The sequence below is a fragment of the Salvelinus namaycush genome, unplaced genomic scaffold (genome assembly GCF_016432855.1).
Source record: "Salvelinus namaycush isolate Seneca unplaced genomic scaffold, SaNama_1.0 Scaffold620, whole genome shotgun sequence".
Lineage (NCBI taxonomy): Eukaryota > Metazoa > Chordata > Actinopteri > Salmoniformes > Salmonidae > Salvelinus > Salvelinus namaycush.
Genome location: NW_024061332.1, coordinates 1 through 27,835, shown reverse-complemented (window position 1 = coordinate 27,835; position 27,835 = coordinate 1). Strand labels below are relative to the sequence as shown.

Genomic DNA, 27,835 nt, shown 5'->3' with positions numbered 1-27,835 from the left:
TGATGTGATTGGTCGAAAAAACAATTAGTGGAAAAAATATCAAAATTGGGCTGCCTGTTTAAATGCAGCCAAACAATGACTTATGAGAGCGTATAAATCTAAAAAGAAAACATGACATCGTGATGCTCTCTGTAATCATGGTCTTCATGTACCCACTTTTCAAACAGATTTAAGGTTATATTCTCATGTCTTTCCTTTTTATTCTTCACAGGAACCTGGGAACAAGACAGACCATTTACTGAGATATGAAAACTCCTAGACAGACTATTTACTGAGATATGAAAACTCCTAGACAGACCATTTACTGAGATATGAAAACTCCTAGACAGACCATTTACTGAGATATGAAAACTCTTAGACAGACCATTTACTGAGATATGAAAACTCCTAGACAGACCATTTACTGAGATATGAAAACTCTTAGACAGACCATTTACTGAGATATGAAAACTCTTAGACAGACCATTTACTGAGATATGAAGACTCCTAGACAGACCATTTACTGAGATATGAAAACTCTTAGACAGACCATTTACTGAGATATGAAAACTCCTAGACAGACCATTTACTGAGATATGAAAACTCCTAGACAGACCATTTACTGAGATATGAAAACTCCTAGACAGACCATTTACTGAGATATGAAAACTCCTAGACAGACCATTTACTGAGATATGAAAACTCCTAGACAGACCATTTACTGAGATATGAAAACTCCTAGACAGACCATTTACTGAGATATGAAAACTCCTAGACAGACCATTTACTGAGATATGAAGACTCCTAGACAGACCATTTACGGAGATATGAAAACTCCTAGACAGACCATTTACTGAGATATGAAGACTCCTAGACAGACCAATTACTGAGATATGAAAACTCCTAGACAGACCATTTACTGAGATATGAAAACTCTTAGACAGTCTCTGTGGCCTCATCACTACTGACTTGTAGTGCCTGGTCTCATCGCTCACCATGACCCAAACCGGCCAGGCCGAGGAGTGAGACAGCCATGTCTGATTCTACCTTGTTCAGAGCCACCAGAATACTCTGCAGAAGTTTATCTAGTGACATGGAGGAGTCTGAGGCCAAGGGCAAAGGAGGAGCTGTCCCCATGAGGAAGAGTTCAGACAGGAGGGGTTCTGACTGGGGAAGCATCGCCATGCTGGATAAGACCAAGGAATTCTTCCAGACCTGCGATGTGGAGGGCAAAGGCTTCATCACACGCACCGATATGAGGGTTAGAAGAGGGGGCGACGGGGGGGCTTGTTTTGCCTCAGTTTTACACTTGTTAGAAACTTAGATGTTATGGACATAGATGTCTATCCCATTGATGCAGCCATGCTTAGACAATTGTTTTGACAGAGGGACAATTATGGGAATTATGTAAAAACCCACTGGGCAAAAACTGATTTGAATCAACGTTGTTTCCACGTCATTTCAACCAAAAAATTAAATTTGATGACGTTGAATCAATGTGGGAAAATAAATGGATTTGAAAAAAGTAATCAACGAAGGGAATTTCATATTTTTTTCACCTAACCTTTAACCTTAATTCAATGACAGAGTGAAATTTTTTGTTGAATTCACATTAGTTGACAAATGTATATCAAAACTAGACGTTGAACTGACGTCTGTGCCCAGTTGGAAGTCACTGATTAATTCTGAACGGATACAACTAAAATGAGTTTCATGGGTTAAGGTACACACATACACAGATGATGCTGTCTCTCACAACCATGAGATAACCAGAGGACAGTGTGACATGCAGGAGGTGCTTTGTGCTATGGCTCTCTACCTCATTGACCATTCAGAGGTTTTCATATCGAGAACCTCTCCACCTGCTCACTGAAGCAGCCACTCAATAGCACGGCACCTTTGATCACTGTGTCCAGGAACACTGGAGGGATTTCCATCAGAAACACGTGCATGCACACACCGGTTTTGTATTTCACTCAAGCACTGTTTTGAAATGAACAAGAGACGGCTTTTGTTGTTGTCTGGGCTTAGAGGGGATAGTGTTGTGTACATTTATATAGTTCATAGAAAATGCTTAAAAAGGCAGACAGAAGAATCACCTGTAAAATGGTCATGTTGACGTGTGCATTATCTAAGGATAATGTAACATGTTATTGCCTATTAATGAATATAATCATATGGCCTATACCTGCCGTGCCAATATTCTCCCGTCCCTTTTTGCAATCAGGTCTAGCGTTGACCACACCACTGGCACTGACAATATGAAATCCACAATACTGTTGTAAACTCAGTTAATCACTCCCATTTTCTATTCAATGGCTTTCTTTTGCGTGTTTTCCTTGACACATTTCTATTCAGAGGCAGGACAAGGTCAGGGTGACAGACATTACAGCTGTAGTTAACGCACATCCAATGCTACTGAGTTGAATATATTTCTCTCTGGAGTGAAGCAGGAGAGGAATGTTGGGCTTGTGTTGTGTTACATCTCTTAGCAGAAGAAACAATCTATTTATTGTGTGTGCATGTGTGTGTGTGTGTGTGTGTGTGTGTGTGTGTGTGTGTGTGTGTGTGTGCGCGCGCGTGCATGTCTGTGTTCCACAGAGGCTTCACAGAGAACTACCCCTCACTGCTGAAGAACTGGAGAATGTCTTTGACTCCCTAGATACCGACCAGAACGGCTACCTCACCCTCGAAGTGTTCTCATCAGGATTCAGTGAGTTCCCTGTTTTTCTCCCTACATTCAATTTCAATTCAATGAAATATGACTTTATTAGTCCCCAAGGGAGAATCTGCTGTAAATCTCATGGTTTACTCGTGGTTCAATAACTTATGTTTTGAGATCATTGTAGTGAGGGACCACATTCAAACGTGACAAAGATAAGGTATAGATGAATTTATCTCCTAGCTGGCAGGGAGTAGATGCTCACCCAGGTAAGGATAGGTTGTACTCTGTATAAAATGCACTTACAAACTTGAGTTCTCTTTTCACAACCAACGGAAACTTGATAATTGTGAGTGCAGGGCACTTTCAAAATTGAAACACCCCCTGATTTGTAATTCAAACTGATGTTACGACATCTTGCTGGTGATGCTTATGCTTCCTGCTCTGTCCCCAGGTCAGTTCCTGCACGGCCGGAGGATCTCTGTAGGCGAGGACGCAGCACCCGCCCTCCCCACTTCGAGGAAGCCCTCAGAAGCCATATACCAGAGCCAATGGGATGAGAGGTTGACTGGAGGGTGGGAGGATGAGGAGGAGAGTCACTTCTGTATGCTGCTGGAGAGCCTAGGGGCCAGCAACGTGTTCCAGGAGTGAGTGGAGTTAACCTCACATTATTACATACTATATTACATATTCAACATTACAATATTGCACCTTGTATGTATTCCCCAAATATCTTTGTTTGGGGTTGTTGCCTCATCTTGGAAAGTGTGGGGTTGTACTTTCAACTTTCCCATCATGGCTTTAGCTTGTTCAGGGTGTACAGAACTGTTTGGGCTCCACCTCTCTACGCTGTTGGAACCCTGTGTCTTTACAGTGATTCCAATGGTTTCTGATATAGTGGAGGTCAACCAGTGAGTTGAATGTGACCGGTCCCTGTAGTTTTATCAGAACTCTTACCCTCTGTCTCTCTCCCTCCCTCCTCCAGTCCAGGCGAGGTGCGCAGCTTGTGGGCCCAGCTGAGGAGGGATGAGCCTCACCTCCTGTCAAACTTTGAGGAGTTCCTGGCCAGAGTCACCTTCCAGATCAAAGAGGCCAAAGAGGAGAGGAGGGAGATGGAGAGCGCCCTCCAGAGGTTGGCGACCACAAGTACCTCTGTTGTCTCTGCTACTCCCTGGGCCAGTTTACCGGACACAGATTAAGCATAGTCCCAGACTACAAACCATTGCCAAGGGAGAATCTCTTTTGAAAGTGCTTTTTAGTCCAGGACAAGGGTTGATCTGTGTCTGAGAAACTGTCCCTTTGGCATGATTATGTGATCATTATGTGTGATATCTTCACTGTGACTGTTTAGTGGATTGCAACCACAGCCATTTAAACCACAATACAAACAGCTTGCAGCTTTGTAAATGCATGTCCAGTATTTCCTCGTCTTCTCGATTGCAGCTCGTCAGAGTGAATATTCGGTTCAAACAGCAGTCATTGATTCAAAGAACTGACAATAGCTTGTTCAGTTCCAACCCATGTGATAGATCTAGTCTATTTTGCTATAGAAGTCTGTGTACCAGATTATAGAACAAATGTTTGATTCAGGATCCTATCCCATTGAAAGTAGTCATTTTACATGGAAGTTGAAAGCACTGAGTAGTTAATAGCTTCAAAAGATTGATACAGGCCTTCAGTGAATGAATGCAGCGAGGTTCTAGCAAGTCAACCACTCCAGACATCAGTTCCATATTACTTGAACCTGTCGGTGACATGTGCGTTTATGTTTCTGCCTGTAGACATGGAGCTCTATGTGGGTTTACCATAAAGCTATATAGAATGCCCCAATTATCCCTTTCAATAGACCGCTAAGCTCAGAGATCATATTCTCAAAACGGAACATTGATTGCAATCCTGAGGAATTGGCTGCCATGTAGACAGATGAGAATGTATTGTTCTCCCCTGAAACAATGTACACTATACTACCTTTGATGATAGCCGGCTAGTCATTGTCTAGGTATGTATTGCTGTGGTCGCCGTTGTGTTTGGTAATAATAGTATGCATTGTTCTCATGGTACCACTTAAGACAACTTGAGTCCTCTTACTAATTGGTTGCTTAATAAGGTGGCGGAATGTTAAAGGAATGCAATATTCCAAGAGCAGTGCTTTTCCATCTGTATCCACAGACAGTATGCTGGTACGTGTGTGAACCGGTCTGTGTAGCTACAGATGGGAAAGCAATGTGGTAGACTAATGTAATGTGACCAGTTCTTTGGCTCTGGGTTGAGCAGGCAGAGTGAAGTAGAAGTAGACAACAAAAATACATGTTCAAACATTTAATAAATTAAGGCACGGTTTCACAAGTTCACCTTTTCAGCATGGCTCACTAACACAGTCACAAACCAGGTAACATACCAGAAACACAAATCACAGGAGGCAGACATCTATTTTTCCCCCCCTCCATTACTCCCAGGAACCACCATACCTCTGGACTGCATCACCTCACATGGGCGGCCACCTAGAACAGAAACAGGATTTACATACATGCCAACTGTTCTGTTAATTAGTCAATTGTCCAATGAGAAGGCTTGATGAATTATCATTGGCAATTAGTCACACCTGTGAGGCTATGACATAAACAGAATAACCTATAATCACTCTCAAACCTGCCACTTGTAAACAGCATCTGGTTAAGTAATTATTTAGTTGTTATTAAATCTAGATGTATTAAATCCATTCTCCCCCATACATGCAGGAAAGCAGCCACACACGACAGTGAGATCCGCGGTCTGTATGAAGAAATGGAGCAACAAATGAAAAGCGAGAAGGACCGGCTGCTCCTCCAGGTACATATAGTTGAGTAGTTAGTTTAAATGACTTGTGACCCTCTCCCAGACCTGGACTGTGTCTCTTAACACCAAACTCTAGACACCTGCTGGAACCCTACCTACTGTATACCCTTGAACAAGGATATCAATGGACTCAACAAGGTTGTGTTGTACTGTATTTCTGTTTCATTTCTCCTATCCTAATGTGCTCTCCCCGTCTCTCCTCTGGTCTCCTTCAGGACTCGGAGCGTCTCCAGTCTCGTAGTCACGACCTGGAGCACCAGCTGTCCAGTAAGGAGAGAGAGCTTGAGCAGCTCTTCCAGAAACAGAGGAGGGTGAGTGACTGAGGTGTCTCCTGGGTGGGTATAATTTGTGGAATGTTCCAACAGGAATCTTTTCCAAAAACTTAGTAAATAACAAGGTTGCCAACAAACAACGCATACAAAGTTGTATAGCAGCAGAATAAGATACCGGGTAGGGAGTGGGCTATTTAATTCAGTTTTTCACTCACCATGTTTATTCTGAAAATGTCTGTCTTCACTCTTGTCAAACATTAAGAATAAGCTACATGGTGAGTTGATGCCTTTTCGACAGCTAGTTAGCTAGGTGAATCGATCATGTTACTTTGTATGCGTTGTTTGTTGGCAACCTTGTACTTTAAGAAGTTGTTGTAACAGATTCATGTTGGAACGTTACAGAAATTTGAGGTAACTCTCCAAGGGGGAGGTTGGCCACCTCTGGTCTCCTGCAGGGCTTATCCCCCTTCCTGATTTCAGTCTTTGTGTTTTCAGTGCAGATAAAGCAAAATAAAAGACAACGAAGCTGTGACTATAATAGAATACATGTCTCCCTAACAATGTTGCCCTTTGACCCCCCCAGTTGGATCTCCAGTGTCGCGACCTGAGCAGTGAGCAGCAGGAGAGCCGGGTGGAGAATGTCAAGCTGAAGATGACCAACGAGGAACTGAGCAGAGAGCTGGAGAGCACCTGTCAGGAACTGTCCTTGGCCCAGGAACAACTGACCATGCTGCAGGACCAGGCTTCCCGCCTGCACCAGGGAAGAGAGATGTGGGTTAATATTACCACTAGATGTAATGACCAAACACACTCACCTAGGCATCACACTTCCACAAACGTTCCATCAGTGGCTATGGCATGTCACTCCTAGTACAGCTAACATTCACTAGATTACTGTCCAGGTGTGGTTCAGTGAGCTTTGGTGACTGTCTCTCTGCTCAGGGAAATGTACCGAGTCACTGAGGGACTACAGAGAGAGAAACAGAGCCTGATGAAACAACTAGACCTTCTCAGGTAAGTTACACACACACACACACAGTATGCATGTTATACATTTCATTTGACAACTTATTGTTTTTTTGTCCTCCTTGCAATATCTATCCAGAGAGATGAACAAACATTTAAAAGATGAGCGAGACATATACTGTGCTGTGGTGAGTTCTCGAATCATGATGTTTTGACTGTTACCTTTGTGGTGATATTGAATGATAAGACATTCAAGCCAAAGGCACATTTATTTCCACATTATATGGAGATTGACAACAAAACATTCTTCTATTATATTCCATTCTGTTGTTCTCTTTGCTCTACAGAACCCCAGGAACTCCCTCAAACAGAAGCAGAGAGCAGGCTTGGTCAATCTGTTTGCGGACACCAGCCAGCAGCCGGTTAAAAGGTGAGGTCATTTCCTTTAGAAGTGCCCTGAACATAATTAACCAGTCTGGTCGTGTGTGAAAAGAAACTGATTTTATGTTTGTCAGTAACGTGATTTAAATCAACATTGGATTAAAGAGGAGAAACAGGATGTGCAATCAAAAAATGTGTTTTTGAGGCCAAGGCACCCAATTAGTCAATTTAATGTAAGGTACTTTACAGCATAAGGAGTGTATTTGCAATATAATATACTGACAATATATTTTAAATGTAGTAACTTCTGCGCTGCTCTTGACAGTAATGGCAGCACCCAGAACCATTTTGAGTTACCATTTAATGATAATGGTCTGTAACGAGAGACTAACGTGAAAGTGCCTTGGCAACATGGGACTCAGAAACTCTTTTTTTTGATCTGATATCCTCTGTTTCTTCCTCTTGTCTCCAAAGAGCCTCACTCCTCACCCACAATGGGGGTTCCTATGAGTTCCTTGATGCGCTGCCAGTAGAACACCTTCAAATCTCTTTTGTCTCCTCCCCCTCCTCATCTAGCGAGGACGATGTTGACACCGCTTGTCCACCACGTTCGCCGAAAACCAACTATGGCCTGGCCAACGGCTACCACGACTCGAACACCTCGTCTCCAACACAAGTGGTTGAGGTGGAGGCGCAGGGGGTGAGGGTGAAGGAGAGGCTCTCCAAGTTCGAGTCAGAGAAGACCCTCGCCCCCACCCAGAACGAAAGGGACAGGCATACAGAGTACCAGAGTAAACCGGAGGTTGGGGGTGACGGGCTGGACGGTCCCCATGATGGGTGGCCTCTCCGTCGGGTTATCTCCATCGAGGAGGACCACCTCCCCCACCTGCTTCATGGAGGGCCCCAGCCCCTGCTGCACCAGCTCAGTGAGAAAGACGACGAGGAGGAAGAGGAGCAAGAGAAGGAAGATCTGGAGAGTAGTATCCTCTTAGCCCCTGTTCCTCTACCCGTCCCGGTCACGACAGTGTCCCCCTTCAAACACCGAGGTAGTTTCAGCAGAATCAGAAATATCCCCTCGTCACCTCGAGGACAGCCCGTCGGCAAGGAGACCCAAAATGTGAGCAAATCTCTATTCATGTATTGTATTTTAATTCACTTTGGAATGACTCAGTTAGAATGAAGTTGACCCCAACCCTGCTGTAGTAGGACATTACCTAATAAGATCAAATTTATTGTCATTGTGTTAAGCAGCAGAACTAAAACCCTTCATCTGAGTGATCAACAACATTTCCAAAGAAGCTCTTCAATATGCAATCAATTGAAAATATCATTCTGTTGACCTCTGCCTATCCCTCCAGAGGGTGAAGGAGAGGGCCGTGCCTGCCCCGGACCGCCTGTTTAAGGTGGTTCTGGTGGGCAACTCCAGCGTGGGCAAGACGTCCCTGCTGCGCACCTTCTGTGACGGCCGCTTCCACCCCTCCATCCCCGCTACTGTGGGTAAGAACCGACAACACATTACTGTGTACCACGGGTGTCACGGACCTGTTGTGTGTTAATACAGTGGCAGCGGTCATGTGTGTGTGTGCGCGCGTTCTTATGTACGTGTGAGTTACTATCAGAAGATTGAAGGGCAAAGCAGCATCACATGAAAGGGCTTGTAAAGTCACACCCTGTCTATGAACCCCCGGTACGCATTGCACCACCGCAGATTATGTCACATCGAATCAATTTAATTCTCCTCTGAATCCCCTTGGTTCCCCCTTATAGGATAGCTTGTTTGATTTCACCGCTTTGACTGTGAAAATTACCAAAGCATCAAGCTTGATGAATAGCTCAACTACCCCCTCTAGTGTTCATTAATGAAATGATGTAATGCTACGGTATATTATTGCTGTGTATTCCTCTTAGTACCCTAATAACCAGTCTGAGAGCTATTCCTGACAGGTATTGACTACAGTGTGAAGACTCTAATGCTGGACAACACCCAGGTAGCCATGCAGCTGTGGGACACGGCCGGGCAGGAGAGGTGAGTGGCCACAGACCAGTGAAAATAGTATTGTCAAAACCTCACCAATAGATACCAGTAGCTAAGAAAACAATGTGTTATTTTTGCCTGGATGCTAGTCTGAGAATGTGACTTAAATGACAACAAAGCAACGTTCTCAGGTTGGCATTTGGCACTTTGGCAAAATAAACAGGGTTCCATTTTGTCCAGCTGTGACTTTCTCTGTGTTGGCTACAGGTACCGCAGCATCACCAAGCAGTTCTTCCGTAAGGCAGACGGCGTGGTGGTCATGTACGACGTGACGTTGCTGGACAGCTTCAAGGCCGTGCGACCCTGGCTCATCAACGTACAGGTCAGCCCACATTTGGCCTTTGGCCAGACAGGACATGACAAATAATTGTCTGTTCTAAACAGTTTAATTGTCTGTTCTAAACAGTTTATTTGTCTGTTCTAAACAGTTTATTTCTATCTGAACGTTTTAAGCAGACGCCTGACCTTTCATTGACCTCTGTTTTCCCAGGAAGCTGCGGGAGTGGGCATTCCCATCCTGCTCCTGGGCAACAAGATGGATGCGACGTCCGAGAGGGAGGTACCACTTAAAGATGCAGAGACTCTGGCCCACGTGAGTTCTCTGTTTAGGGACTCATAAGTATCATCCTATAGCACACTATGACAATAATCTCAAGAACTGAACGACCAACACAGAGTGGGGGAAATCTGTTCACTGTCTATAAATATGGACGAGACCTCGCATAGCTGTCACTATTGTCATCTGTAGGTCCTCTACAGATGCCATATCTTAATTTGACCATCCTGTTGCAGGAATTTTCTTGCACAGCAGGAAATGTAAACTTGTTGCATATTCAAGGTATAAAAAAGCTTCTAAAGTTTGTAATTTCCACGTAAAAATGTTTGACTTGCCAGCAGCATACCATCATGCATCCTACTGCTAGCTTGCCTCTGTAGCTAAGCCGGGTCGGTCCTGGTCAGTCCCTGGATGGGAGGCCACATGCTAATGGAGGTGGTGTTGGAGAGCCAGTAGCTGGCACCCCTAAAAAATAAAATGAATGTCCATTAATTATAATTAACATTTCCTGTTGCTGCAGGATTATTTTCCAACCTGGTTCAAATGAAGATATTACAACCAGTGACCTGAGTCTCTTCTCCCCTGTAGGACACCCGTGTGATATTCTATGAGGTCAGTGCTTACACCGGCTACAACGTGACAGAGGCCATGATCCACCTGGCCAGGTAAGTGAGGGAGAGGGACAGCCCCTAGGTATCCAGATCTGAATGAATTGGACAGGTATAAGCTATGTTAATGTTCCCACCTCCCCCTCTGATAAATTAGAATAGGAATTTTGTATGGATGTTAATCCTTTCAGATGAATTCAAATCTCCAGAGGTTAGGAGTCAATTTGGGGACGGTGTGTGACACGTCAATGCATCTGTCTGTGTGTCCAGAGTGCTGAAAGAGCAGGAGGATCGGGTGAGAGACACGTTTGTCTTATTGGAGGCCCTGCCCATCAAGAAGAAAGCCTGCTGCAAGTAAAGACACTCTGACAGAATAGAGAGCGAGAGCGAGCATTTGGAATGGCTGGAGACTCCTGATAACAAGTGAAGGAACTCTTCAATCTAACTCTTTCTCTGTGCTCTCGGAGCCAAATCCTAACTTTGTGTACATTTGTTAATCAATGTCTCAAATTAGGACGGCTCTTCTTTCAGTACCTGTTTTGTTAAAGGCAAAAGAGCCCAGTTGAGCTGGATCATAGTGGATTTAGCTCTAGTCTACATTACAACCCGTTTTCTGTGTTCTTATTTGGACCTGCTGACTGTTATGAGCAATAGACATGTGTTCTACTGTAGAACTAATGGTATATTTTGTCAATTTATAGTGGATCAATCATTTCAATGTCTAGAATGAATGTTTTTCTTTAGTTGTGATTTGTTGTTAATAAAAACACAGAATGGATATGTAAATAAGAGCCTGATTTAAGTTGTTAGTCTGTTACAACATAAGCACAACAAAATAATGATTGTCATAAATTGATTAAAATACTGATGTGAAATCTAATTATTTGATTCTTTCCCAACAATTCTAAGTAATTGTTCTTTATTTGTTCATCACTCCTACACCACACCCCAAAATCAAAATGGTAAAATATCTTTTCCAACTGGAGATGGAAGACAAAAGACATTTCTCACAGGTTTCTATCATTAAACATGTTCCATTAGCAATTGTGAATATCTCAAATGATCAAATCATGATACCTGAAATCAACCAAGAACAAAAAGATAAACATGCAAATAACTGACCAGTACTGATTACCAACAAAATATACCTAACTTGAAGAAGCACTGAATGACTTTCCTGTTAAACTCTTAGGTTCTTCATTCGTTGAACTTTGAAAGACATCGGTGAAACAGAGGTGTAGTCTGTCTGTTTTCTTTGATAAAAGACATGCTCAGAGTTTGTCCTGAAAGTGCCTCTGGACTGGCATCTAAAATCCCTATAACTCCTTTAGATCTAGTACTAATAACACTGAAACTCAACCTGAATAAAATAACAAATCAAGTTCATCAGGGATATTACATTCTCAGGGCAGCTTTAAAAATGTGGCAGGTGATGGCGCTATTGCTTCGAAATGGCTTGTTTTTATGACATCACTTAGGTGCTGGAACGCTGTCATCAAATCAGATGTATCGTGTCCCCCTCGGACCAATAGGAGAGCCTGTGCCCTCCCTCAAGATGTGTCCAATAGGGGGCTGAGGAGGGTGATATCGCCCTTTGCTGGTCAGCTAGCGCATCTTGTAGTCGTGGGAAATGGCCGCATCGCACAGCTGTCCTTTAAAGTCCAACTCCAAGGTGAACTCCAGGTCCCGCTGGAATACAAGAGAAGACTCTTCAGTCCACCTATAACCATTTGACAGTATCGTGTCGACCCGAACCATAGGTGCTGCCTCTGGTATTTTCTTTTCACATTGTCCTCCTACAATTTCAGCAACTATGGATGTGTAACCAGGCCAGCACAGTACGACTTGGCTTAGTAGTATGAAAAGGGTATTTGAGATGGACACAACAGTAGGGATATTTAGCCCTTTTGAATGCTTTGAAAATACATCCTTCTTTACTCCCTCCATTTAAAGTAGCCACTGACCTACAGTTGAAGTCGGAAGTTTACATACACCTTAGCCAAATGCATTTAAACTCCGTTTTTAACAATTCCTGACATCTAATCCAAGTAAAAATTCCCCGTCTTAGGTCAGTTAGGATCAACACTTTATTTTAAGAATGTGAAATGTCAGAATAATAGTAGAGAGAATTATTTATTTCAGCTTTTATTTCTTTCATCACATTCCTAGTGGGTCAGAAGTTTACATACACTCAATTATTATTTGGTAGCATTGCCTTTAAATTGTTTAACTTGACTCACACAAGCTTCCCACAATAAGCTGGGTGAATTTTGGCCCATTCCTCCTGACAGAGCTGGTGTAACTGAGTCAGGTTTGTAGGCCTCCTTGCTCGCACACACTTTTTCAGTTCTGCCCACAAATGTTCTATAGGCTTGAGGTCAGTGCTTTGTGATGGCCACTCCAATACCTTGACTTTGTTGTCCTTAAGCCATTTTGCCACAACTTTGGAAGTATGCTTGGGGTCATGTCCATTTGGAAGACCCATTTGTGACCAAGCTTTAACTTCCTGACTGATGTCTTGAGATGTTGCTTCAATATATCCACATCATTTTCCTACCTCATGATGCCATCTATTTTGTGGAGTGCACCAGTCCCTCCTGCAGCAAAGCACCCCCACAACATGATGCTGCCACCCCCGTGCTTCACGGTTGGGATGGTGTTCTTCGGCTTGCAAGCCTCCCCCTTTTTCCTCCAAACATAACGATGGTCATTATGGCCAAACAGTTCTATTTTTGTTTCATCAGACCAGAGGACATTTCTCCAAAAAGTATGATCTTTGTCCCCATGTGCAGTTGCAAACTGTAGTCTGTTTTTTTTATGGCGGTTTTGGAGCAGTGGCTTCTTCCTTGCTGATCGGCCTTTCAGGTTATGTCGATATAGGACTCGTTTTACTGTGGATATAGATACTTTTGTACCTGTTTCCTCCAGCATCTTCACAAGGTCCTTTGCTGTTGTTCTGGGATTGATTTGCACTTTTCGCACCAAAGTACGTTCATCTCATGGAGACAGAACGCGTCTCCTTCCTGAGCGGTATGACGGCTGCGTGGTCCCATGGTGTTTATACTTGCGTACTATTGTTTGTACAGATGAACGTGGTACCGTCAGGCGTTTGGAAATGGCTCCCAAGGATGAACCAGACTTGTGGAGGTCTCCAATTTTTTTTCTGAGGTCTTGGCTAATTTCTTTTCATTTACCCATGATGTCAAGCAAAGAGGCACTGAGTTTGAAGGTAGGCCTTGAAATACATCTACAGGTACACCTCCAATTGACAATGATGTCAATTAGCCTATCAGAAGCTTCTAAAGCCGTGACATCATTTTCTGGAATTTTCCCAGCTGTTTAAATGCAGAGTCAACTTAGAGTCAACTTCTGACCCACTGGAATTGTGATACAGGGAATTATGAGTGAAATAATCTGTCTGTAAACAATTGTTGGAAAAATTACTTGTGTCATGCACAAAGTAGATGTCCTAACATACTTGCCAAAACTATAGTTTGCTAACAAGAAATTTGTGGAGTGGTTGAAAAACGATATTTAATGACTCTAACATAAGTGTATGTAAACTTCCGACAACTGTATATAAAGTTGGATAAGTGATGGCAAGTTTCCCACCGTACTACTTTCACCAATCCAACCCTCTCCGATCTGTGAATACTTCGAATAAGGGAAGAAGGGAGGATGCATTTGAGGAGTTTTAACAGTTAAAGTGGGTGGTACAGCAATAGGATGGCGGTTTTGCGGCGTCTGAGCTAATACTCATATAGGGCTTCACTCTTAGAAAGACATATTCATAGATCATGTTAAAGACTTGACATCTATAGTCAGGAGTCGTTGGCTGGACTATAGAAAAACCCCATCTAGAATAAAAATATTTAAAACAGCATTTTATTCTATGCATGTTGTGGAGTGAGCTGCAGTTCTAGTACAGCATAGCTCTATTCTCACCACGTTCTTTTCGTTGGGCTTGACTGCGATGCTGCCCAGTATCTCCTCTCCCTTCCTCACAGTCAGGTAGTCCTCCAGGTAAAACACTGTCTGCTTCCAGTGGGTACTGGCGGCGTCAGGAGCTGGCCATGGGAGAGAGGGGAGGAATAGGAGGTGGGGAAGAAGAGAGGAGGGGGAGATGGAAGAGGGGGAGGAATAGGAGGAGGGGAACAAGAGAGGAGGAGGGGGAGATGGAAGAGAGGGGGAGGAATAGGAGGAGGGGAACAAGAGAGAAGAGGCGGAGATGGAGAGAGGATTAGGAGAAAATTGAGACATAGGAGAGATCTCAATTGCACACACCTTGCGTCCTCTCTCCTTGTCTCCTTCTCATCACCCATTGGATAAGAAAGCCAGAGGTCTCTCCCCTCTGACCTATCCTATCCTCCAAAGGGTTTTGAGAAGGAAAGAGGACGCTATGAGTATGCAATTGAGATCTTCACAGAGATAGTGGAGAGTGAAATAATCAGGAGGGAGACAGAAAAAGTACCATTGGTCTGTATTTTTAACCTGTGCAGTTCCACTTAATACCACTAGAGGGGGTCAAGAGCTGAGAGCCAGAGTCAACTTCTCATTATAGGAAACAGCAAAGGATGTTATTACTACATGATTTTATGTCTAGCAGTACCTTTTGATCATCAGCCTCAAACCTACACCTCACAATAATATCGCCCTCCCCTTGTCAAAACCTTGAAGAATTAAAATGCAAAAAATATGCTGTGCTTCCACAATCTTCCAAACAAAACCAAAGGATTATTGCCAGAGACAAGAATATTTGTACAAGTGCTACAACTGACTGATTTACACAAAATGATTGATGTCTGTTTGAAATGACAACTTTCCATTGTTGCATAACCAGGACAGGACCCAGAAACCGAACACAGTGGTTCTCTCCCTGTAAAAGATCTCTAGCGGCTTCAGGTTCCAGACCTTATAACAACACAAGTGGCTTGTGTGGAAGACATGTAACTTATATTGTCATACACCTAATTTCAAAGGACCTAGCGTTTAGTGTACATGAATGTGGTCACATCGCGGGTTGTGTTCATTAGTGCACACCGTAGCAAAACGTTTTTGCAACGGAAAACAAAAGTAGGTCTTTCTTATTGGACTAGTTCAGGTAGTCCTTCCCTGTTTCAGTCTGTTTTCTGACTCTTGGTGCCAAATGAACACAACCCATTTGTGTGTGGTGAGGTCTAACCGGTAGAGAAGCCAGTCTTCTTATGACACTTTGTGAACTCGATGTTGAAGTAGGTGACCATGGCGTGGACATAGTCGTTCCTCTGGATCTGCAGGCAGAAGGCCGTGGTGAAAGACAGGTCCTCAGGCTTCACCGTGTAGATGTCCACTTCCTGGGTCATAGGTTACAAAGGAAATATGGTACAGGGAGACATGCATCGGAAGAAAGATATCTCTCTCTCACCTCTCTCTCTCTCTCCTTCCATCTATCACTCCCTCATACATAAAAGCACTGTCAGACATACACCAATGCACATCTCTCAAACACACGTCTTCGGCTCCATTCCGCCTCTTCAACCTCATTATCTATGGGATGATATTAGATTGTTGAGAAGTTTCATGACATGCTTTCTGATCCAGTGCTTTTTGCACCCCCCCCCCCTCCCACACCTGCCCCCCCCCCCCCCCCCCCCCTCTGCGGTGTTTTCTTCCCAGTCAGTGAACAGGTTTCTCTGCTGTGTGTCAGGAGCTCTAATATATTCTGTCACACTAAAGCACTTCAGGCTTGTAACTGGAAGTGGAATCCACACCCTGTACCTGACTAAGCTCCCCTTCCATTTTGTGTTCTACTCTTTATTTCATTCAATTCCACCCAATATATTTGTTTATTCATTCATTCACTCATTAATTTATTCATTAATGTATTCAATCGAGTCAGTCAGTGAGTCAATCATCTTTTTATTAATGAATTCCTTCATCTGTTCAATTCATCCATCCATCCTATCATTCATACGCCCTAGAAAGCATGGCACCTCTCAGCATCAAATACTTTCCTCCTGAAGATAATTCACACAGCATCTCATATCATGCCTCACACATTGAAATGGAGGATATATTCTCTCTTTTGGATGATTGATGTGACATTGGACAGGACAGACAGGCCGTCATTGGACAGGACAGACAGGCCGTCATTGGACAGGACAGACAGGCCGTCATTGGACAGGACAGCAGTGTTAAATCCCAATGTGTCACACAGACCCGGGAGTGCCAGGCCTATTTATGGCTCAGATACGGTGGCTGGCATGGGTCCCACTGTGAAGTCTGTACAGTCTAGACACATTCATTGACATGCAAATCACAGACAGGGACACGGAACCCATTTAGGGCTCATCATAATTCTTTGCTGGTAGTCTCTCTGTGACACTTCAATTTTGGAAAGTCATTTTTTTAGTCTGGATTCAGGCAATAAATAATAACAAGTGTGTATTATACGCAAGTGAGATTTAGATTTTTTCTTGTTGTTGCATATCCCTGTCACGCCCTGACCATAGATTGCTTTGTATGTTTCTATGTTTTGTTTGGTCAGGGTGTGATGTGGGTGGGCATTCTATGTTGTATGTCTAGGTTGTCTTTTTCTATGTGTTTGGCCTAGTATGGTTCTCAATCAGAGGCAGGTGTCAGTCGTTGTCTCTGATTGGGAGCCATATTTAGGTAGCCTGTTTTCCTTTGTGTTTGGTGGGTAGTTGTATCCTGTGTTAGTGTTTTCACCATACGGGACTGTTTCGGGTTTGTTTGTACTTTTGTTATTTCGTTCAGTGTTCTGTTTGATTTAATAAAAATATCAATATGGACACTTACCACGCTGCGTATTGGTCCGATCCTTGCTACTCCTCGTCAGACGAAGAGGACGAAACCCGTTACAATCCCAACTCCCCCTGAGAGTAGGGTCACGGCCAGGGTCAGCCATTATCACACACACACACACACACACACACACACACACACACACACACACACACACACACACACACACACACACACACACACACACACACACACACACACACTGACCTTGACTAGGCAGGAGTTGGTCACCACCTGTTTGGGGTCCACCACGTCCACCAGGGGCTCTCTCATGGCCACGTTACGGATGCAGGTCATGTCAAAACCATACACGTTCTCCCACCCTGAATACACACACACACTCATATATGAGCAAATCTGGTACACTCTGTGTCTGAAGTGGTGGTCATCACACAACCTATCTCTCTCTCTCTAAGTGGTGGTCATCACACAACCTCTCTCTCTCTCTCTAAGTGGTGGTCATCACACAACCTCTCTCTCTCTCTAAGTGGTGGTTATCACACAGACTCTCTCTCTCTAAGTGGTGGTAATCACACAGACTCTCTCTCTAAATAGTGGTCATCACACAGCCTCTCTCTCTCTAAGTGGTGGTCATCACACAGACTCTCTCTCTCTCTCTAAGTGGTGGTCATCACACAGACGCTCTCTCTCTCTCTCTCTCTCTCTCTCTCTCTCTCTCTCTCTCTCTCTCTCTCTCTCTCTCTCTCTCTCTCTCTCTCTCTCTCTCTCACTCAGTGATGGTCATCACACAGACTCTCTCTCTCAGTGATGGTCATTACACAGACTCTCTCTCAGTGTTGGTCATCACACAGACTCTCTCTCAGTGGTGGTCATCACACAGACTTTCTCTCTCTCAGTGGTGGTCATCACACAGACTCTCTCTCTCTAAGTGGTGGTCATCACACAGACTCTCTCAGTGGTGGTCATCACACAGACTCTCTCTCAGTGGTGATCATCACACAGACTCTCTCGGTGGTGGTCATCACACAGACTCTCTCAGTGGTGGTCATCACACAGACTCTCTCTCAGTGGTGGTCATCACACAGACTCTCTCTCAGTGGTGGTCATCACACAGAATCTCTCTCAGTGGTGGTCATCACACAGACTCTCTCTCAGTGGTGGTCATCACACAGACTCTCTCTCAGTGGTGGTCATCACACAGACTCTCTCAGTGGTGGTCATCACACAGACTCTCTCTCTCTCAGTGGTGGTCATCACACAGACTCTCTCAGTGGTGGTCATCACACAGACTCTCTCTCAGTGGTGGTCATCACACAGACTCTCTCTCTCTCTCTCTCTAAGTGGTGGTCATCACACAGATTCTCTCTCAGTGGTGGTCATCACACAGACTCTCTCTCAGTGGTGGTCATCACACAGACTCTATTGACACTGTGTTGGATTGGAAGAGTGTCTCTTGTTTTAGATTGAGATTAAAGCTGTTATTCTCTATTTGCTGCCTAGGATCGATAACAACCCTCAGAAACAGTGGAAAGATAGCACAGCTCTACAGTTGCCAAAAACGTGGGCTCAGTCCTTCCACCCTCCCTTAGTGTGTCTATCTGGTGTTCCTCTAGTGAGAGACAGGGGCCTTAAATACTCTTCTACTATGTCTGGCAGCCTTGTATTATAGGTCTACTTCAGTTAGGGTTAAGAACAGAGCAGACAGGCTCTCCCTCTCTTCCCTCCATCCCTCCTCTACACAGCTCTCTGTAGTCTAGTCCAACCCAGAGGCTGGAGGAGAGAGCCTACTGGAAGAGGGAGAGGATAGGATACCTCCAGCATACATACAGTATACACACAGTAGCTAAGAAACGGAGACGGAAGGATGTTCTCACAGTGTATCTTGAAGTCCTTGTACTGCCTGTCCTCGATGGCCACCACATACAGGGCAGCCCTGTCAGGAAACATCAGCCCTCCAGGCTTCTGAATGTGAGAGGAGACACCAACATACATTTAGTTGAGATAAACCTCATAGAGAATAGAGTGATCTTACAGTCACATGCATTGTCTGCACACCTGGCATCCTGTATGTAACATTAGCTCATACCCGGTCTAAAACCCTGAAGCAGCAACACTGGTTAGAAACCAGATCGTCCTCTCGCTGGGCGCTGTAAGCAGGACCTTTGTCGATATGTGGATGCACACACACACACACACACACACACACACACACACACACACACACACACACACACACACACACACACACACACACACACACACACACACACACACATACACACACACACACACACACACACACACACACACACACACATGCACAAACATACATGCACACACACATCCACACACATAATTGCACACATACATGCATGCATGTACAGGTGTAGGATCTTCATTTGATCTAAAAATTATCCTGCAGCAACAGAATTTGAACGTTTAGTCCATAATGTTGTTTGATTGGTGGTTAGGCTATTAGCTGGACAAAAGTAGGCTCCATGAAAAGTGCAATACTGTTAATATAACCGTGTGTTAGTGTGGGTTTTCACTGAATTTATGTCAATCTTCAAAGCTCATCTGCATTTCCTCTCTCTCTCTCTCTCTCTCTCTCTCTCTCTCTCTCTCTCTCTCTCTCTCTCTCTCTCTCTCTCTCTCTCTCTCACACACACCCATACAAAAAAACAAACACACACGCTTACTAGCCATTTGTCCCTGGCAAAGATGACCGTATTGAGCATAGACTCGTAGAAGAGACAGTAGCCCATCCACTCTGAGATGATGATGTCAACCTTCTCCACTGGCAGTTCCACCTCCTCCACCTTCCCATTGAGGATGGTGATGACTGAAGGACAGGACACAGAATGTCACTCACAACACACACTCCACTACACTAAACACTAAACACTCCACTACATTAAACACTTCACTACACTAAACACTAAACACTCCACTACATTAAACACTTCACTACACTAAACACTAAACACTCCACTACACTAAACACTCCACTACACTAAACACTAAACACTACACTACACTAAACACTACACTACACTAAACACTAAACACTCCACTACACTAAACACTAAACACTAAACACTCCACTACACTAAACACTTCACTACACTAAACACTAAACACTCCACTCCACTTCACTACACTAAACACTAAACACTCCACTACACTAAACACTCCACTACACTAAACACTAAACATTCCACTACACTAAACACTTCACTATACTAAACACTCCACTATACTAAACACTCCACTACACTAAAACACTAAACACTCCACTACACTAAACACTTCACTATACTAAACACTCCACTATACTAAACACTACACTAAACACTCCACTACAATTAAACACTCCACTACACTAAACACTCCACTACACTAAATACTCCACTACACTAAACACTCCACTATACTAAACACTAAACACTACACTAAACACTTCACTATACTAAACACTCCACTAAACACTTCACTATACTAAACACTAAACACTACACTAAACACTACACTACACTAAACACTCCACTACACTAAACACTTCACTATACTAAACACTAAACACTACACTAAACACTACACTACACTAAACACTCTACTACACTAAACACTTCACTATACTAAACACTCCACTATACTAAACACTAAACACTACACTAAACACTTCACTATACTAAACACTCCACTACACTAAACACTCCACTACACTAAACACTCCACTACACTAAACACTCCACTACACTAAACACTCTACTACACTAAACGCTCCACTCCACTAAACACTCCACTACACTAAACACTTCACTATACTAAACACTCCACTACACTAAACACTTCACTATACTAAACACTAAACACTACACTAAACACTACACTACACTAAACACTCCACTACACTAAACACTCCACTACACTAAACACTAAACACTCCACTACACTAAACACTTCACTATACTAAACACTCCACTATACTAAACACTAAACACTACACTAAACACTTCACTATACTAAACACTCCACTACACTAAACACTCCACTACACTAAACACTCCACTACACTAAACACTCCACTACACTAAACACTTCACTATACTAAACACTCCACTACACTAAACACTCTACTACACTAAACACTCTACTACACTAAACACTCCACTACACTAAACACTCTACTACACTAAACGCTCCACTCCACTAAACACTCCACTACACTAAACACTTCACTATACTAAACACTCCACTACACTAAACACTTCACTATACTAAACACTAAACACTACACTAAACACTACACTACACTAAACACTCCACTACACTAAACACTCCACTATACTAAACACTCCACTACACTAAACACTAAACACTCCACTACACTAAACACTTCACTATACTAAACACTCCACTATACTAAACACTTAACACTACACTAAACACTTCACTATACTAAACACTCCACTACACTAAACACTCCACTACACTAAACACTCCACTACACTAAACACTTCACTATACTAAACACTCCACTATACTAAACACTCTACTACACTAAACACTCCACTATACTAAACACTCCACTACACTAAACACTTCACTAAACACTCCACTACACTAAACACTCCACTACACTAAACACTCCACTACACTGAACACTCTGCTACACTAAACACTTCACTATACTAAACACTACACTAAACACTTCACTATACTAAACACTCCACTACACTAAACACTTCACTATACTAAACACTCCACAACACTAAACACTTCACTATACTAAACACTCCACTACACTAAACACTCTACTACACTAAACACTACACTAAACACTTCACTATACTAAACACTCCACTACACTAAACACTTCACTATACTAAACACTCCACTACACTAAACACTCTACTACACTAAACACTACACTAAACACTTCACTATACTAAACACTCCACTACACTAAACACTTCACTATACTAAACACTCCACTACACTAAACACTCCACTAAACACTAAACACTACACTAAACACTCCACTCCACTACACTAAACACTCCACTACACTAAACACTTCACTACACTAAACACTCCACTACACTAAACACTCCACTACACTAAACACTCCACTACACTAAACACTATACTAAACACTTCACTATACTAAACACTCCACTACACTAAATACTCCACTACACTAAACACTACACTAAACACTTCACTATACTAAACACTCTACTATACTAAACACTAAACACTACACGAAACACTCCACTACACTAAACACTCCACTACACTAAACACTCCACTACACTAAACACTAAACACTCTACTACACTAAACACTCCACTATACTAAACACTCCACTATACTAAACACTCCACTACACTAAACACTCCACTACACTAAACACTCCACTACACTAAACACTCCACTACACTAAACACTAAACACTCTACTACACTAAACACTCCACTATACTAAACACTCCACTATACTAAACACTCCACTACACTAAACACTCCACTACACTAAACACTCCACTACACTAAACACTAAACACTCTACTACACTAAACACTTCACTATACTAAACACTCCACTATACTAAACACTCCACTACACTAAACACTCCACTATACTAAACACTCCACTCCACTAAACACTCCACTATACTAAACACTCTACTACACTAAACACTCCACTATACTAAACACTAAACACTCCACTACACTAAACACTCCACTACACTAAACACTAAACACTTCACTATACTAAACACTCTACTACACTAAACACTTCACTACACTAAACACTAAACACTTCACTATACTAAACACTCTACTATACTAAACACTCCACTATACTAAACACTTCACTACACTAAACACTCCACTATACTAAACACTCCACTACACTAAACACTAAACACTACACTAAACACTTCACTACACTAAACACTTCACTATACTAAACACTTCACTATACTAAACACTAAACACTACACTAAACACTTCACTATACTAAAAACTTCACTACACTAAACACTTCACTATACTAAACACTAAACACTACACTAAACACTCCACTACACTAAACACTCCACTACACTAAACACTCTACTACACTAAACACTCCACTACACTAAACACTCCACTACACTAAACACTCCACTACACTAAACACTCCACTACACTAAACACTCCACTACACTAAACACTCGACTACACTAAACACTCCACTACACTAAACACTTCACTATACTAAACACTCTACTACACTAAACACTTCACTATACTAAACACTTCACTATACTAAACACTTCACTACACTAAACACTCCACTACACTAAACACTCCACTACACTAAACACTCCACTACACTAAACACTTCACTACACCAAACACTCCACTATACTAAACACTTCACTACACTAAACACTAAACACTCCACTACACTAAACACTCTACTACACTAAACACTTCACTATACTAAACACTCTACTACACTAAACACTTCACTACACTAAACACTCTACTACACTAAACACTCTACTACACTAAACACTCTACTATACTAAACACTAAACACTCTACTACACTAAACACTTCACTACACTAAACACTACACTACACTAAACACTCCACTAAACACTAAACACTACACTAAACACTCCACTACACTAAACACTAAACACTCTACTATACTAAACACTAAACACTCTACTATACTAAACACCAAACACTCCACTACACTAAACACTAAACACTACACTAAACACTCCACTATACTAAACACTTCACTACACTAAACACTAAACACTCCACTATACTAAACACTCTACTACACTAAACACTTCACTACACTAAACACTACACTATACTAAACACTACACTACACTAAACACTCTACTACACTAAACACTCTACTACACTAAACACTCCACTACACTAAACACTTCACTACACTAAACACTACACTACACTAAACACTTCACTATACTAAACACTACACTATACTAAACACTACACTACACTAAACATTAAACACTCCACTATACTAAACACTCCACTACACTAAACACTCTACTACACTAAACACTTCACTATACTAAACACTCCACTACACTAAACACTCCACTCCACTAAACACTCTACTACACTAAACACTCCACTACACTAAACACTCCACTATACTAAACACTACACTATACTAAACACTTCACTACACTAAACACTCCACTACACTAAACACTCCACTACACTAAACACTTCACTACACTAAACACTCTACTACACTAAACACTCCACTACACTAAACACTTCACTACACTAAACACTACACTACACTAAACACTTCACTATACTAAACACTACACTATACTAAACACTACACTACACTAAACATTAAACACTCTACTATACTAAACACTCCACTACACTAAACACTCTACTACACTAAACACTTCACTATACTAAACACTCTACTACACTAAACACTCCACTACACTAAACACTCTACTACACTAAACACTCCACTACACTAAACACTTCACTATACTAAACACTCTACTACAATAAACACTACACTAAACACTCCACTACACTAAACACTACACTACACTAAACACTCTACAACACTAAACACTCCACTCCACTAAACACTCTACTACACTAAACACTTCACTACACTAAACACTAAACACTCCACTATACTAAACACTAAACACTCTACTACACTAAACACTACACTACACTAAACACTTCACTATACTAAACACTACACTATACTAAACACTACACTACACTAAACATTAAACACTCCACTATACTAAACACTCCACTACACTAAACACTCTACTACACTAAACACTTCACTATACTAAACACTCCACTACACTAAACACTCCACTCCACTAAACACTCTACTATACTAAACACTCCACTACACTAAACACTCTACTACACTAAACACTCCACTACACTAAACACTTCACTATACTAAACACTTCACTATACTAAACACTCCACTACACTAAACACTCCACTCCACTAAACACTCTACTATACTAAACACTCCACTACACTAAACACTCTACTACACTAAACACTTCACTACACTAAACACTAAACACTCCACTATACTAAACACTAAACACTCTACTACACTAAACACTCCACTACACTAAACACTCTACTACACTAAACACTTCACTATACTAAACACTCTACTACACTAAACACTACACTAAACACTCCACTACACTAAACACTACACTACACTAAACACTCTACTACACTAAACACTCTACTACACTAAACACTCTACTATACTAAACACTCCACTACACTAAACACTCTACTACACTAAACACTACACTAAACACTCCACTCCACTAAACACTACACTACACTAAACACTCTACTACACTAAACACTCTACTACACTAAACACTCTACTATACTAAACACTACACTACACTAAACATTAAACACTCCACTATACTAAACACTCCACTACACTAAACACTCTACTACACTAAACACTTCACTATACTAAACACTCCACTACACTAAACACTCCACTCCACTAAACACTCTACTATACTAAACACTCCACTACACTAAACACTCTACTACACTAAACACTCCACTACACTAAACACTTCACTATACTAAACACTTCACTATACTAAACACTCCACTACACTAAACACTCCACTCCACTAAACACTCTACTATACTAAAAACTCCACTACACTAAACACTCTACTACACTAAACACTTCACTACACTAAACACTAAACACTCCACTATACTAAACAATAAACACTCTACTACACTAAACACTCCACTAAACTAAACACTCTACTACACTAAACACTTCACTATACTAAACACTCTACTACACTAAACACTACACTAAACACTCCACTCCACTAAACACTACACTACACTAAACACTCTACTACACTAAACACTCTACTATACTAAACACTCCACTACACTAAACACTCTACTACACTAAACACTACACTAAACACTCCACTCCACTAAACACTACACTACACTAAACACTCTACTACACTAAACACTCTACTACACTAAACACTCTACTATACTAAACACTACACTACACTAAACATTAAACACTCCACTATACTAAACACTCCACTACACTAAACACTCTACTACACTAAACACTTCACTATACTAAACACTCCACTACACTAAACACTCCACTCCACTAAACACTCTACTATACTAAACACTCCACTACACTAAACACTCTACTACACTAAACACTCCACTACACTAAACACTTCACTATACTAAACACTTCACGATACTAAACACTCCACTACACTAAACACTCCACTCCACTAAACACTCTACTATACTAAACACTCCACTACACTAAACACTCTACTACACTAAACACTTCACTACACTAAACACTAAACACTCCACTATACTAAACACTAAACACTCTACTACACTAAACACTCCACTACACTAAACACTCTACTACACTAAACACTTCACTATACTAAACACTCTACTACACTAAACACTACACTAAACACTCCACTCCACTAAACACTACACTACACTAAACACTCTACTACACTAAACACTCCACTACACTAAACACTCTACTACACTAAACACTCTACTACACTAAACACTCTACTATACTAAACACTAAACACTCTACTACACTAAACACTTCACTACACTAAACACTACACTACACTAAACACTTCACTATACTAAACACTCTACTACACTAAACACTCCACTACACTAAACACCAAACACTCTACTACACTAAACACTCCACTATACTAAACACTTCACTACACTAAACACTCCACTACACTAAACACTTCACTATACTAAACACTAAACACTACACTAAACACTACACTACACTAAACACTCCACTACACTAAACACTTCACTATACTAAACACTAAACACTACACTAAACACTACACTACACTAAACACTCTACTACACTAAACACTTCACTATACTAAACACTCCACTACACTAAACACTTCACTATACTAAACACTAAACACTACACTAAACACTACACTACACTAAACACTCCACTACACTAAACACTACACTATACTAAACACTCCACTACACTAAACACTAAACACTCCACTACACTAAACACTTCACTATACTAAACACTCCACTATACTAAACACTAAACACTACACTAAACACTTCACTATACTAAACACTCCACTACACTAAACACTCCACTACACTAAACACTCCACTACACTAAACACTACACTACACTAAACACTCCACTACACTAAACACTCTACTACACTAAACGCTCCACTCCACTAAACACTCCACTACACTAAACACTCCACTACACTAAACACTTCACTATACTAAACACTCCACTATACTAAACACTCTACTACACTAAACACTCCACTATACTAAACACTCCACTACACTAAACACTTCACTAAACACTCCACTACACTAAACACTCCACTACACTAAACACTCCACTACACTAAACACTCTACTACACTAAACACTTCACTATACTAAACACTACACTAAACACTTCACTATACTAAACACTCCACTACACTAAACACTTCACTATACTAAACACTCCACTACACTAAACACTTCACTATACTAAACACTCCACTACACTAAACACTCTACTACACTAAACACTACACTAAACACTTCACTATACTAAACACTCCACTACACTAAAC

General features: G+C 41.7%; 2 protein-coding genes across 2 annotated transcripts; one reads left to right on the top strand and one right to left on the bottom strand.

Moving 5' to 3' along the window:
• The first annotated feature begins 253 nt into the window (after window positions 1-253).
• On the top strand, window positions 254-11,080 carry cracr2ab (calcium release activated channel regulator 2Ab). Its single transcript, XM_038987003.1, has 17 exons — window positions 254-1,240; window positions 2,581-2,692; window positions 3,096-3,288; window positions 3,627-3,773; window positions 5,380-5,470; window positions 5,692-5,787; window positions 6,332-6,519; window positions 6,691-6,762; window positions 6,827-6,902; window positions 7,062-7,144; window positions 7,672-8,212; window positions 8,454-8,592; window positions 9,040-9,121; window positions 9,338-9,452; window positions 9,621-9,722; window positions 10,275-10,351; window positions 10,565-11,080. Exons 1-17 carry the CDS (start codon window positions 1,013-1,015, stop codon window positions 10,650-10,652), a joined length of 2,430 nt encoding a protein of 809 aa, XP_038842931.1. The 5' UTR covers window positions 254-1,012; the 3' UTR covers window positions 10,653-11,080.
• An 819-nt stretch (window positions 11,081-11,899) lies between these two features.
• On the bottom strand, window positions 11,900-19,901 carry LOC120042152 (protein arginine N-methyltransferase 8-B; the record flags this gene model as incomplete). Its single annotated transcript, XM_038987011.1, has 6 exons — window positions 11,900-11,983; window positions 14,240-14,361; window positions 15,477-15,627; window positions 17,306-17,421; window positions 18,934-19,021; window positions 19,759-19,901. Coding segments are annotated over 6 exons (704 nt in total), but the record flags the coding sequence as incomplete, so codon positions are not given.
• Between the last annotated feature and the right edge of the window lie 7,934 nt (window positions 19,902-27,835).

Excerpts from the sequence above, each read along its gene's own strand:
- cracr2ab (XM_038987003.1), top strand. The coding sequence starts at position 1,013 with ATGTCTGATTCTACCTTGTTCAGAGCCACCAGAATACTCTGCAGAAGT. Across the intron at positions 3,774-5,379 it reads ATGGAGAGCGCCCTCCAGAG|GAAAGCAGCCACACACGACA; the intron begins GTTGGCGACCAC and ends CCATACATGCAG. Across the intron at positions 9,122-9,337 it reads GACACGGCCGGGCAGGAGAG|GTACCGCAGCATCACCAAGC; the intron begins GTGAGTGGCCAC and ends TGTTGGCTACAG.